Source organism: Xenopus tropicalis, chromosome 2 (genome assembly GCF_000004195.4).
Source record: "Xenopus tropicalis strain Nigerian chromosome 2, UCB_Xtro_10.0, whole genome shotgun sequence".
Lineage (NCBI taxonomy): Eukaryota > Metazoa > Chordata > Amphibia > Anura > Pipidae > Xenopus > Xenopus tropicalis.
In genome coordinates, this window is record NC_030678.2 from 43300653 (window position 1) to 43315458 (window position 14806).

General features: G+C 39.2%; 1 protein-coding gene across 3 annotated transcripts in view; it reads left to right on the top strand.

Annotated features, from left to right (window-relative positions):
• The window catches only part of map3k15 (mitogen-activated protein kinase kinase kinase 15), a 78256-nt gene that overhangs the window by 48483 nt on the left and 14967 nt on the right, over positions 1-14806 (top strand). For 2 of the 3 annotated variants that reach the window (XM_012956991.3, XM_012956990.3), the window contains exons 8-15: positions 109-221; positions 5085-5244; positions 6026-6176; positions 7185-7292; positions 8215-8264; positions 12623-12718; positions 12805-12892; positions 14542-14675. In XM_012956991.3, coding sequence (XP_012812445.1) covers positions 109-221; positions 5085-5244; positions 6026-6176; positions 7185-7292; positions 8215-8264; positions 12623-12718; positions 12805-12892; positions 14542-14675 — 900 coding nt within the window. 3 annotated transcript variants of the gene reach the window in all.

Genomic DNA, 14806 nt, shown 5'->3' on the forward strand with positions numbered 1-14806 from the left:
TGTGTGTAGCGAATACTTAAGTATTACAAGTATTACACAAGCATAGCCCTGTCTGTTCAATTAAACGTTCTCATAATGGACCCACTAACCTAGAACAATTTCATTTAGGTATCGCAAAGGCTTTGAGCTCCAGCCATCATTATATTCTGGAATCAATCTGGCTGTTTTACTTATTGTTGCTGGGCAGCAGTTTGAAAGCTCCATGGAACTGAGAAAAATAGGTAAATATCATAGTGTGTATCTGAAATACCACACAACTAGTAATGTAAGTTATTCAGCACCAAGCCTCTGAGAAAATTTGTCAAGAAATCATGGGAAATCCAAATCTTATTGGGATCCTAAACTGAATTCTGAATTCTGAAATCCCTAATTTTCTTAAGAGTAAGGACACATGGAGCTACTAGTAGTGGCTAAAGAAATAGACAATGCCTATCAATTACTGATATTTGCCACTATGTGTATTTTAGCAGAGGCAATTCTCAGTATGGTCTATATCAGGGATCCCCAACCTTTTATACCCGTGAGCCACATTTAAATGGAAAAAGTGTTGGGGAGCAACACAAGCATGAAAAAGATTCCTTAATAAGAGCTATAATTGGCTATTTAATAGCCCCTATGTGGACTGACAGTCGACAGAAGGCTCTGTTTGGCAGTATACTTTTTTTTTATGCAACCAAAACTTGCTCCCAAGTCAGGAATTCAAAAATAACTCCCTGGTTTGGGGGCACTGAGAGCAACACCCAAGGGGTTGGGGAGCAACATGTTGCCCCCGAGCCACTGGTTGGGGATCACTGGTCTATATAGTTGGCTAATTACTGCCATTTAGTAGCCATGACGAATAGCTGCTACTAAGTAGCTCCATATGTCTCCATGTTAAAGAATGTGCTATTCTTAGCAACTTTTCAGTTGGTCTTCATTTTTCATGTTTTATGGTGTCTTTAATTACTTGCCTTCCCCTTTTACTTCATTCCAGAAGCCAAGATGGTATTGCTGTGTAATGCTACAATTCTATTGTTACTTATATAATTCATTTTACTATTCAGGCCCTCTGCTTATAATATTTAAGGCTCCCCCTTGAACCACTGAATGTTTGGTCCCTTGCAACTGAATAGCTTGTAAAAGTACATTCTGCAGAGCTGCTAAGGACTAAATAATTAAAAAGCCATAAAAAATAAATACCAGTGGACACATTGTCTCAGAATACCACTGTCTACATTATACTAGATGTAAAATTGAAGGTGAACTACCCCTTAATCTGTCATTGGTGTGTGGGCCTCAGTTTACTACTTTAGGTATCATGACAATCGTTGCATTTAAACGTACAAACTATATCTGAACATTAGTTGGAAGAAGACTAAAATCTGAACGTATATGGCCAGCTTTACTCCTGGTAGAACTTGACTTTCCGGAGACAGAATTATTCTATTGTTCTTGTCACTTTACTATAGGGCAAGCAATCCTTAGCGATATCTCTGTATTAAACCCTAACATATTTGTGAAGAAAGTGAAGTTATGGGGTTCTCTACCAAGAAAGGTGGTAATAAATAGGTTATCTCCAGGATGAAGTCTCCTCTAGAGATAACAGATCACTACTAGAAGCTATTTTCTATAACTGTAATTTAATTTAAAGGACAAGGAAAGTCAAAATCTATTAAGCACACTGTTAAATAGTACTACTATTGCTGTGTAAAAATGCTATATTTCTGGTTTACCTAATGAAAGGTTTACAGAGATACACATACTAGAAACTACATATTTGTTTCAGTGAACGATGCCGCCATCTTGTCCAGCATGTCTCTACGGGATATACAGTCCCCCTCCGATCGCACCTGCCCCGGCTCACAACCACAAATGCCACAACCCCCCCTCCGATCGTACCTTCCCCGGCTCACAACCACAAATGCCACAACCCCCCCACTACGATCGCGCCTGCCCCGGCTCACAATCAACACCACCGCCCCCCCCCGCGCGCTACGATCGCACCTCCCACCTTGCTTGTCCTCCTGCCGGCTGTGTCTTCTGCGTCGCCATGGAAACCCCACCCCTCCGATCGCACCTGCCCCGGCTCACAACCACTAATGCCACAACCCCCCCCCTCTGATCGCACCTGCCTGCCAGCTCACAAATGGACTTTTGCATTGCACCCTGATCTGCCTTCATATTTTTGCCTGCATGTGTCTCCCTCTCCTGCCACAACCATTCGCCCTCCATGCTCCCCGCACCTGCCGCCTCGCTTCTCCTCCTGCCAGCTGTGTCTTCTGTGTCACCATGGCAACCAGACGCTCCTGCTGTGTGCGCATGTGCATGCTATGGATCTGGTCAAATTGTCAGTGCAGGAGCGTTGCATTATGGGAATCTTCTCTACACAGCTAAGCGTTTTTTTTTCCTGTTTGGCTTCTGATCTTCTGAACAGGTGAAATATGGGGAGACTTAAGGGCACTATTGAGACAACTGAAGGTATGCCTGCGACTTGAGATAAACTCTTTACTAGTCTTTCCTTCTCCTTTAAGGACCACAGGCCTATCAGCTCTCCCATATTGGGGAAGTTTATATATTATGTTTCAGTATAGCTGAGCGGGGAAACCTAAAAATATATTAAACTGGAAAGCCTGAAAGTCATTTTACTTAACTGTCTCACTGTAACATATTCGATAGAGCATGAAAACTCGTTGTTTGAATGTAGCTCAGCTGAGGAACTGAGAAAGTAAACATCCCATATTTGTTCAGCCTTTAGTAAATCTAGCCCTTAGTCTTCTTTTTTTTTTTGTATAGGATGTCATGTAGGAATAGCAAACAGAAGCTAATCAGGCAGGCCTACAGTAGTAAACCAAATTTCCTGCAGTCTGAGGCATTTATAACACAGAATATTATTGCATTATAAATCATTATCTATAATTACATGATAGTTTATAAAGCACCAGCATATTCTGCAGAGCTGTACAAGGATCAGGGCAAACACAATTAGTATGGTAAACAGAATAAAAATTGGTGAAACAAGCAAAAAAAAAGTCTTGCCCTTGGGAGCATACTCTAATTTTGCCCAATACTATATTTACTGTGAGTGAATAATTCCTTTAGATCCCAAGAGATTTGTACATGCATGCATTACCCTGGTCAAGAACTGCTCATGGGCCTTTTTTTTTTTAACTCAAACTGCTTGACCAGTTGGATATTTGTATAGTTTTGTCACAAAATTGGCATGTGATCAGTATGCAGAGATGCTCCGCCATAATGTTTTAGGTTGGACAGTGACCACATACATGTGCAGACTTGTGTCACGTTTATTCTGCATTTCTGTATTAAAGGAGATGGAAAGTCATTTTGGCATTCTACTGCCATTAGATTTGCCACATTAGTGCCACCTAGAATGCTGTATTTAGTCTGCAGAAAGTTTTACCATACCTAAGTAAACACCCTGGAAGCTCCCTCTGTTTGTTTAAGATTGCAGCTGTCATTTTAGCTTGGTCTCTAATAGCTTCCTGCTGCAGCTTTAGCAGCTTGTAGCACAGATCACAGTCAGTGTTTGTGTGAGTGCTTATGGCTGTATTTACATAGAACTTTCTGATAAAGCTTTCTTAGTTTTTGTCTTTCCTTCTTCTTTAAGAAACTGTGCTGCAGTATAGTGTGACTGCTCGATTTCCCCTTGGTGGTCATATAGGAAACTGTACAGTTTCATAAGAAGCTTGTTTGTTGGCATGTCCTGGCAAAATGTGTTGTGCCTGTAAGCTGACACAGCAGCCCATTGCTTTAGTATTAGAGGGGTAAGAGAAGGCACAAAGGAAGGAGGAAAACAGACAAAAACCTTCCCACAGCCAAAATACAACGTTGTGAGTGAATAAAAAGAAAGTCACAACAATTTAACATGACCCAATTTGAGCAAAAAATAGCATATAAAGGGGATCTAAATCCAATAAAAATGCATGAATGCCTCCTATCTTTGCACTCTATGCATTTTTGTACTTGGTTAACCAAAGGGATGCTGAGTTAAAAGCCTGTCTAAAAATGCCAATATCTCTGAACCCCCTAAAAATTAAAAAAGAAATAAGAGAAGCATCAATTCAGTTTTTTTATTTAAATCCCCTTTAAGGTGGGTGAATTTTTTGGGAGGTTTCTGTCCTTATTGGCCTGACTGTATGGAGTTTTACTTTGTGGGCTGCTAATTTTTTAGGGTTGTGGGAAAGTCATTTCATGCAATTTGAGAGCTTATTTGGCCTGCAGGTCTCTGCACTCCTGGCTGTGGAATCTAGCATTGTACTGTCATGTGATGTTATGTAGAGGGACACTGAGGAGGCTCACAGTTACCATGATACAGTACTCAGGTCATCATCTGTTCCATAAGCACCAAGTTTTAATTTGCACGTGTGAAAATATTTGCCAATATTTATTTTATCTTGTGGTTACAAATCATGTAACACAGGGTTATTGCAGATAATGCCTTCTCTTACCCCTCTAATACTAAAGCAATGGGCTGCTGTGCCAGCTTACAGGCACAACACATTTTGCCAGGACATGCCAACAAACACAGAAGAGATAGCAGTCAAAAGCTCAGAAAGAGATGGTGTCCACCGGTTTATCCCACCTCTACAGAGTCTGGGCAGGGTAAAGACAGCCAAACAGCATGGCACCACTATGGAAAGTAGACTGGACAAGTATCCTCAGGAGTATACCTTAGCTGTTAAGGATCCCAAACAGCCAACTGTGGATCAGGGATAGGAACTTACCTGATTCCTGAGTCTTAACCGTGGTCCTGCACTAAGGCAACAATGCCTGTAAGGAAGAGTACATCCAGCTAACCTTTCCTGGTTGGAACCAGAAACTGCTCTTTCTATCTGATCTAACTGTCTCACTTTCCCAGAAAGTGCTCCTATTCTAGCTATTCCTCATTCACAGAGTCCCTGTTCCCCGACTTTAGAGTCAGATGGGTCTCTAGGGTATGATGGCTTACTGGGGCCTATGAATATACTATACATGGGCATCCATTCAACAAATTACCATGTCTTTTACCAGTAGAAGAATATGTAGATGCTGTTCATGGTGCCAAACTCCCCTCAGTCAAAAGTGTTTGTTGTTGCAATATATTTAAGGTGTGCGACTGAATAGCCTTCTGGGAAGAAAAGGAAGCTTGGAGAAAATGAACAATTACTGGGATGTGGGTCAGTTCTTTATTGTAAGCATGCTGGCTGGTGATATCGGGAAAGCAGTGCAAGCATCTGAGCGCCTCTTTAAACTCAAGCCTCCAGTTTGGTAAGTTGGCATGGTTTAGGAAATCCACATTCTCCTGTATAATAAATTAAATAAACATAATATAAATGCAAATGCATACATTACTTCTGTATAAATTATAATTAGCTATATCTAGATAGTAATACTGTTCTGACAAAATGCACCCAAACCTTTTTATGTGAGCGAAAGCAGCTAGCCTTACCGTAATTCCAAGCTTTTTTGGCTTTTCTGGATAACTGATCACATACCTGTATGACCAAAACTGTTGTTTTGTCTCGGACTAGTTTAAGAGACCCACATTGTACTTTAAAAGACTAATTCCTTGCTGGGCTGTAACCACATAATGGTTGTGAACAATAAAATCAAAACATTTTTTATTAGTGAAGACACCAAAGACCACTAAAACCATCAACAATAAAATAAGGTAGCAAACTAGGAGGATCCTCTTTAGACTCCACTTTAATCAAATCATTAAAATTTTTAAAATTGATTACTTTTTTCTGTAATAATAAAAAACAGGGCCTTGCACTTGATTTAATTAACAATTTAATACAAAACTATCGTATTGGGTTTATTTAATGTTTAAACGATTTTTTGCAGATTTAAGGTAAGCAGTTCTATAAGCATATGTGCAATTTATGGAATTCAGATCAGAGCAATGACAACAGTCACTTGGAGTAATCTTCTAGGACATGAGTCCTGAGTTCTAATATGTTCATGTTAAATCCCTGTTGCATTTTTATTGTATTACAGGAGAGTTAGTAGTTAAGAAGTTAAGTGTAATCTTTGTGTTATTTCCTAGGTACCTGAGGTCAGCAGTACAAAATTTGCTCTTAATTCAGCGATTCAGGAAGCTCAACACTGAACATTCTCCAAGACAAGAAAGATTTAATTTTTGGATGGATATAATTGTCGAGGCGACAAAAGAGTCCACAAACGGCTTAAGATTTCCAGTAAGGGTTTACAATATGTTGTATGACTAGATCAGGGGGCTCAATTTACCTGGGGGCCACAGGAGGCAAAGTCAGGATGAGGCTGGGCCGCATAAGGGATTTCACAAAAAATTGGCTTTCAAGGGATAATGCAAGGCACGGCGGGCGGGAGCTGCTGATTGCGGAAATGACGTTATGCCATCATAACAGTTATTATGGGAAGATGTTCTGTGTGCACAATTAGCTCCTTAGCAGCTAATAGTGCACACAGAACGTCTTCCCATAATAACTGTTATGATGGCATAACGTCATTTCCGCAATCAGCAGCTCCCGCCCGCCGTGCCTTGCATTATCCCTTGAATCGCAATAAAAATCGCGATCCATTCATTGCTTTTGAGAAGGCGTTGGTGCGGGCCACAAAATATTGTACCGAGGGCCGCAAATGGCCCGTGGGCCGCGAGTTTGAGACCCCTGGACTAGATCATTACAAGTCCGAGATAGCTATTAAGGTGGCCATACATGGGCAGAACTAGTACAGTATCCAATTTAATGGATAATATCCGAGCGGCAATACATGGTATGGCATCCTTTTCTAATAAGGAACAGGAAGTGAAGATGAGCTGCAGTTACTTTTCATTTCATTGGCAGATTACCTGCTGATATTCATAGTACACTTTTGTATTTCTAACTTTCCTCCTTTAGTTTTATTCATTATTATGAGCATGGAAGGTATCCTGTTGTATTCATGTGAAATAGCTACAGTATTTTTGATTAAACAATATTGGTTTTACCTTAATGGTTAGGGTTAATCTCTTGCTTTCAACTTTTTCCCCCCACAACTTCCTCAACAAACCCAAATGTGAATTCTAGTTCAGCACACAAGGGGCAACAGGCTGAAGCAGTCTAGTGAAATTTTGGAAAAACTGTATAATTTCAACATTTGATCATTTTTTTCTTCTGTCCCATTAGCAATTTCACATTAAAATATATTGTTTACCTTATAATGTTTCTTTTATTTTGTTTTGTTAGGTTCTTGTCTTGGAGCCTACAAAGGTTTATCAACCATCTTATGTTTCAATAAACAAGGAAGCTGATGAGAGAACCGTCTCCCTTTGGCATGTATCTCCTGTGGAAATGGTAAGCAAAACCAGTGTGCAAATTAACCATTTTGTATAATGTTCCAATCTCTCAAATGGCAATAAGATGCACGCTTGCATTCTCAGATCTCTATACATTGTTGGATATCATTATCTGTGCCCTTCTTAAAGGAACAGTAACACCAAAAAATTCAAGTGTATAAAAGAAATTCCAATATAATGTACTGCTGCTCTGCAGTGGTACAACTGGGGTGTTTGCCTCAGAAACACTACTAAAGAATGCAGCTGTGTAGCCATGGGAGGAGCCATTCAAAGGAGAAAAAGCACAGGCACTTAGCAGATAACAGATAAAACACTATTGTATTCTACAGAGCTTATCCGTTATCTGCTATGTAACCTGTGCCTTTTCTCCTTTTTTCCAGCTTGAATGGCTGCCCCCAGGGCTACACAGCAGCTTATTTTTATAAACTATAGTAGAGTTACTGTAGCAAACACACAACTTTTACCAGTGCAGGGCAACAGTGCATTATATTTCTTTTACTTTAAATCTCTTTAATTTGTTGGTGTTACTGTTCCTTTAACTGTGAAATGCCTTATGTTTGTATTATTAGAATTAATATTCCATATTTGTCCTTAAAACAAGACAAAATCACTAATTAGATCTTTATCCTGTTGAAAGTAGCTGTTTCATGTGGTGAGGTACTAACCTGAAGGTACCACAGCCTGATAACAGTAAATAATCCCCAGAATGCGATTTACATACTCCTACTCTTCCTCTTTCCTCTTCTCTTTGGGATGGTAGATCTCCTACAGAAGCTGATTTGGGATATACAACATTGGAGTCCCCTTGAAATTTAGCATTAAATTCTGAAAATAAATATTTAACATATTAGAACATGCTTAAAGTTAGTGTTTGTGTACTAAACAACCTTCTTTGTCTGTTTTTGGGCTGGATATGACAGAAAGGCATTCATGAATGGAACTTCACTGCTTCCTCAATCAGAGGCATAAGGTATGTGAATGTAATGCTTTTAACAATGCTTTTGATATTTTTTTGTTGTTATCTTAAAGCCACATCTTTTAGAAAGTATATCTTACAAAATTAATCTAAAATTGTTTTTTTTTTTTCAAGTAAAAAATGTCATAGTCAGTACACAATAACAGGAAATCCTAAAGAAGTAATAGTACTCCTTTTGGTGTAAAACAATTCATGGAAGAGTAGGAGGGAGAATGGCAATTTTATGACCAACATCTATATTGGGCTACATTTAAGTTAAAGGTGGAGCCATTTTTGCTGGAACAAAATCTGCATCTCTAATTCTGCTGCTGTACAGGTCTGCCTGTCTTCCCCTTTATAGCCAGTGGTATGCTAAAGTCACATAGTGAATATGTGCAGAATTCGCTTTCTTCTGTATGAATACTGGCCTTTCCCAGTTGAAGGCTTTTATCAGATACACAGGTAGTTGCACTGTTACTGAAGTTTTCCCAAGAAACAAATAGCTGCAGAAAAACATCAGGAATTGTATGAAATTCCTTCCTAATATACTGATCGCTTACCAAAACAATAGTCATTGAAAAATATTTATAAATAGATATATATAAATTTATATTTATATGCAAATATATATTTATAAATGGCACTCATCGCTGAACAACTTATTCCTGTGTGTTTAAATAAGAATAACCCCTTACTGACAATTCAGTTTGTTTTATTTTTGACCACAAAGCTCACCATCTGTTTTTCCTGATTCTTTTACAAGTTATAATTATTTTATAACTGTTTTTTCTGTTTATAACCTTATGCCTCACCCGTGCAGCATAAACTTAATATGTCCTTCTGCTATGTCCTGTTCCACATGCCCTGAATTCTGTCATTTGATAAAGGTCACAGCTTGTAATTAAAGTAGCAGCTTCCCTTCTCTCTACTGTGACAGGCTGCACTGTTCATCTGAGCATAATTATTGTGCAAAGTGCCAGAACTTGGCATTTATAGTTATAAATTACTATATTGTGCTAAAACATGGCTTTAATATTAATGATTACAGTGTTCTAGATTATGGCAGGACACACAGCATCTGTCCTTGTTCAGAGGCTCCTCTTTTGTTATCAGTGGTGTGCTATTCTACTTCCCAAAAACTTGTAATAAGAGATGGTAAGCCCATGAGACAAGCAGTCTGCAGAGGGTCCAAGCCAGACTACTTGTCCTCTTGCTTGTTAGTGAGTGAGTGTGGAAGGGTTATGTTTAACAGCCTAGAGAAGCAGTCACAAGGTGGATAGGGACATTACCAAACCACCAGACTACCCTTAACTGCAGGTATCTGTGCCAGCTGAGTAGTATATTGTATGAGTTTTAGGATCCTGCATTTAAGGCTATGTGTATTTCTGTAATTGTGACTATAATATACAGTGGTGTGAAAAACTATTTGCCCCCTTCCTGATTTCTTATTCTTTTGCATGTTTGTCACACTTAAATGTTTCTGCTCATCAAAAACCGTTAACTATTAGTCAAAGATAACATAATTGAACACAAAATGCAGTTTTTAAATGAAGGTTTACGTTATTAAGGGAGAAAAAAAACTCCAAATCTACATGGCCCTGTGTGAAAAAGTGATTGCCCCCCTTGTTAAAAAATAACTTAACTGTGGTTTATCAATTTCAATTTTCAATTTCAATATCAATTTCTGTAGTCACCCCCAGGCCTGATTACTGCCACACCTGTTTCAATCAAGAAATCCCTTAAATAGGAGCTACCTGACACAGAGAAGTAGACCAAAAGCACCTCAAAAGCTAGACATCATGCCAAGATCCAAAGAAATTGAGGAACTAATGAGAACAAAAGTAATTGAGATCTATCAGTCTGGTAAAGGTTATAAAGCCATTTCTAAAGCTTTGGGACTCCAGCGAACCACAGTGAGAGCCATTATCCACAAATGGCAAAAACATGGAACAGGCCGGCCGACCAAAATTACCCCAAGAGCGCAGAGACAACTCATCCGAGAGGCCACAAAAGACCCCAGGACAACATCTAAAGAACTGCAGGCCTCACTTGCCTCAATTAAGGTCAGTGTTCACGACTCCACCATAAGAAAGAGACTGGGCAAAAACGGCCTGCATGGCAGATTTCCAAGGCGCAAACCACTTTTAAGCAAAAAGAACATTATGGCTCGTCTCAATTTTGCTAAAAAACATCTCAATGATTGCCAAGACTTTTGGGAAAATATCTTGTGGACCGACGAGACAAAAGTTGAACTTTTTGGAAGGTGCGTGTCCCGTTACATCTGGTGTAAAAGTAACACAGCATTTCAGAAAAAGAACATCATACCAACAGTAAAATATGGTGGTGGTAGTGTGATGGTCTGGGGTTGTTTTGCTGCTTCAGGACCTGGAAGGCTTGCTGTGATAGATGGAACCATGAATTCTACTGTCTACCAAAAAATCCTGAAGGAGAATGTCCTGCCATCTGTTCATCAACTCAAGCTGAAGCGATCTTGGGTGCTGCAGCAGGACAATGACCCAAAACACACCGGCAAATCCACCTCTGAATGGCTGAAGAAAAACAAAATGAAGACTTTGGAGTGGCCTAGTCAAAGTCCTGACCTGTATCCTATTGAGATGTTGTGGCATGACCTTAAAAAGGCGGTTCATGCTAGAAAACCCTAAAATAAAGCTGAATTACAACAATTCTGCAAAGATGAGTGGGCCAAAATTCCTCCAGAGCGCTGTAAAAGACTCGTTGCAAGTTATCGCAAACGCTTGATTGCAGTTATTGCTGCTAAGGGTGGCCCAACCAGTTATTAGGTTCAGGGGGCAATTACTTTTTCACACAGGGCCATGTAGGTTTGGATTTTTTTTCTCCCTAAATAATAAAAACCCTCATTTAAAAACTGCATTTTGTGTTTACTTGTGTTATCTTTGACTAATAGTTAAATGTGTTTGATGATCAGAAACATTTTGTGTGACAAACATGCAAAAGAATAAGAAATCAGGAAGGGGGCAAATAGTTTTTCACACCACTGTAGCTATTTAGTTGACACTACTGCCTTGCACAGAGTTTGTATGTTTACTCAATGCATGGGTTTCCTGTGGGAACTCCAGTTACCTGCCGCATTCCATAACCAAAAATGCAGGTTATTGGGCTCCTTATGAAATTTCCCCTGTGTCATTGTGGGAGGAACTTCAGATTGTAAGCTCCACTGGGGCAGGGTCAGATTTAAAAGACCTATAATCTTTATAAAACACTGTGTGAATGTGTTTGCAGCATATAAATAAATGATAATAATTACTGTATTAGACATAATACCTGGTAGGAAGAGTCATGGATCTAGCAGGTTATTTGCAAAATATGCTTAACATGTGATAAGGGTTATGTATGACTTATTTTGCTTAGTAAAACAGGATTACACCAAATGCAAATTTAGCAACCAGCACTCGTCTATATCAGAATGATTAATAAGTTACCAGTACCATGCTATTTTTCATCAGTTTCAGTTCAGAATATTCAGCTGTACAGCTCCAGTAACTGCAAGAATATCTTAAAATGTGTTTATCAGAAGAAATGGTTTTGCCTGAAGCAAATGCAACTTTTCAGTCTTCCATAATCCTTTTTTTTTTTTTTTTTTTTTAATCTATTTCTAACTTGAAATATTTGCAGGGTTGCTTCCTGCGACCCTAAAAGATACTTCAAGGTGCATTTTACCCTTTCTTGTAGTCCAGTAATATAAGTGTGTGGCACTGCTTCATCTATAGAAAACTATGCTGCTTTTACACTAATAATCTCCTGCTCATATTAATAAATACAAACATGAATATAAACAAGGCTAGATGTGCAGATTGTACCACTTGCCTTGTGCCATGGGGCTGCTGCCCCCCCCCCCCCCCCCCCCCTTAGCATATTACCTTGGAACAACTGCGACCTTGCATTCTCTGGCTAGACTAGCACTGTATTTCTTAACCTGTAGGCCCCATTACTATTTAAGGTGGACAACATGATTCGCTTTTATTATGGTGACATTTCTTCCTACAGTAGAGATTACCATGAGATGCATTATTCAATCGAAATCCATTCTTGGATCACAGATCTAATTTCCCCATGAGAAGAAAAGCATAGTGCCTTGGTACAAGTGAACCCTTCCATTCGCTGGTTAAACTGGTGACTTGATACAGTGCCACCCCCACACCCATTATTTAATTTTTTCCAGATACAATTGCACTGCCGATTAGCCTAGTCAGTGCCTTGTACAATCACAACACCCCCACCTCTGTTTAGGAAGGATATGAGGCTTGTATGTCTCCTTGCCTTGAAAATGGTTTTTAATATTCCTGATGCACTATATAGTCTGATTAATGCTTTTCCTTTCTGAATACCTCCAGCATATCTAAGTTTGATGAGAGGTGCTGCTTTCTGTATGTTCATGACAATTCAGATGATTTTCAAATCTACTTTTCTACAGAAGACCAGTGCAACAGGTAAGAAGGTGGTAGGGAACCAGTTTCTTCAGTCATCCTATTAGGGCAGCTTTTTCTCTGGCCTTACAGTCTGTGCTTGTCCCTAGGTTTTGTACTCTTGTGAAAGAGATCATAACTGATGTGGTCGGCAACACTGTGGAGCTGGAGGGGGAGGCAGATGGAGATACATTGGAGGTAGTGTATGCCATGTATGAGGAACATCCCTGCATGTATCAGGTCCTCTTATCTCATGTATTTGTTTGCATTTCGGAACAAACATTTCCATTTAATGTGTTTGATCTTTTTCAGTCTATCGTCTTTAACTTTATAGTGTGTGCTCTTTATGCTCCAATATTTGCCTGTCCTCTACTTGTAAACTTGTGAAAAAGGAAAGCTATAATAAATATGGCTTCTTTTTATTGTGCTGATGCTTCTGAAATCTCTTGGGAGTTTATGTATTAATGGTTGATTAGGAAACCAGCTGGAAAATTGACTTAAAATGGCTTTTTATGAAGCAGCAAAAACCTGGAGAAGGGAGAATGTCCTTTGAAAACTTGCATGTGAGCAGATAATGGACAGAGTGTTTGTCCTTGTACACAGTGCAGATTGCTCTTTATAGTATTTCCATACAGAAATGTGCAGTGGTGGTTTGATTATGATTATTCAGCATCATTTGTATGGGAGAAGTGCTGTAGGGATAACATGAATATATATATATATATATATACAAAAAAAGACCAGCAACACTGAGTTATATTCCACAAAGATCAATTGTGTATTATCTTTTTGGAATATAACTCAGTGTTTCTGGTCTTTTTTTGGATATATATATATATATATATATATATATATATATATATATATATATTCATGTTATCCCTACATATTAAATCATTTACCTTGCACCTGAGGTAAGAGCTGAAGCAGAGTGCCACCCTGGGTTCGCTATATATATATATATGTTATCGGTGCAAAAGCAGGCTCTACAAATATTCCAATGTGGAGGTAGAAGTTATGCAAATTCAGTTTCCAGCATCTTCTTTCACAGAGAAGAGTGGATAAAATCCAGCTATATGTGTATAATACCCTCATGTATCTGGGTAACAGGGGCCCCTCTTTAAAGGTTCTGGTGCCATTGACAAATTAATTTGGTCTAGTCTCTGGCTTACAAATAAGCCCATCTAAACCAGTGCTCCTCCTGGTAGACCCCCTGGGTGAAGCAGATGACTTGACAGGCTGTCTACTACCCATGTCTCCGAAATTTACTTACCTAGGGGTTGAAATTGTACTACCAGTACAATCTTACTATGAGTCCAATCTCTTCCCTCTTCTGAACTGGACAGCAGACAAATTTAATTTATTGAGATCTCTTCCCCTGGGACCAGTGGGCCAACCACCTAGTGATCCCTAACCAGTGGCTTGTGAACAACATGTTGCTTACCAACCCCTTGGATGTTGCTCCCAGTGGTGTCAAAGCAGGTGCTTATTTATGAATTCCTGGTTTGGAGGCAAGCCTTGGATGCATAAAATCCAGGTGTACTGCCGAACTGAGCCTCATGTAGGCTGCCATTCCATATAGAAGCTACCAAATAGCCAGTCACAGCCCTTTATTGGCAGTCCCCAGGAATCTTTTTTGTGTTTGTGTTGTTTTTCAACTCTTCTTAAATTTGAATGTGGCTCACAGGTAAAGAATGTTGGTGAGTGAGCCCTGCTGTAGGCAGAGCAAGCTTTCATTTTTGTGCATGTCAATCCTGCTTGTTCTGCTTCATCTCATTGTGAGGTTGGAGAGGGAACCAACATATGGTGAAAAGACTAACAGAATAAATAACACTTTATGCTCACAGTATGAATATGACTATGATGAAAATGGCGATCGAGTCGTTTTAGGAAGAGGAACTTACGGAGTCGTGTACGCTGGTAGGGACCTCAGTAACCAAGTCCGGATTGCCATCAAGGAGATACCAGAAAAGGATAGCAGGTACCTGCAAACTGATTTATATTATTTATGGGTATGATATATTGATAACAGCTGGGATTTCCTTTTCTTTTTACTTACTTAGCATGTATTTAGGCAGCAACAATTTGTTAATTGAAATTTATTATACTGAT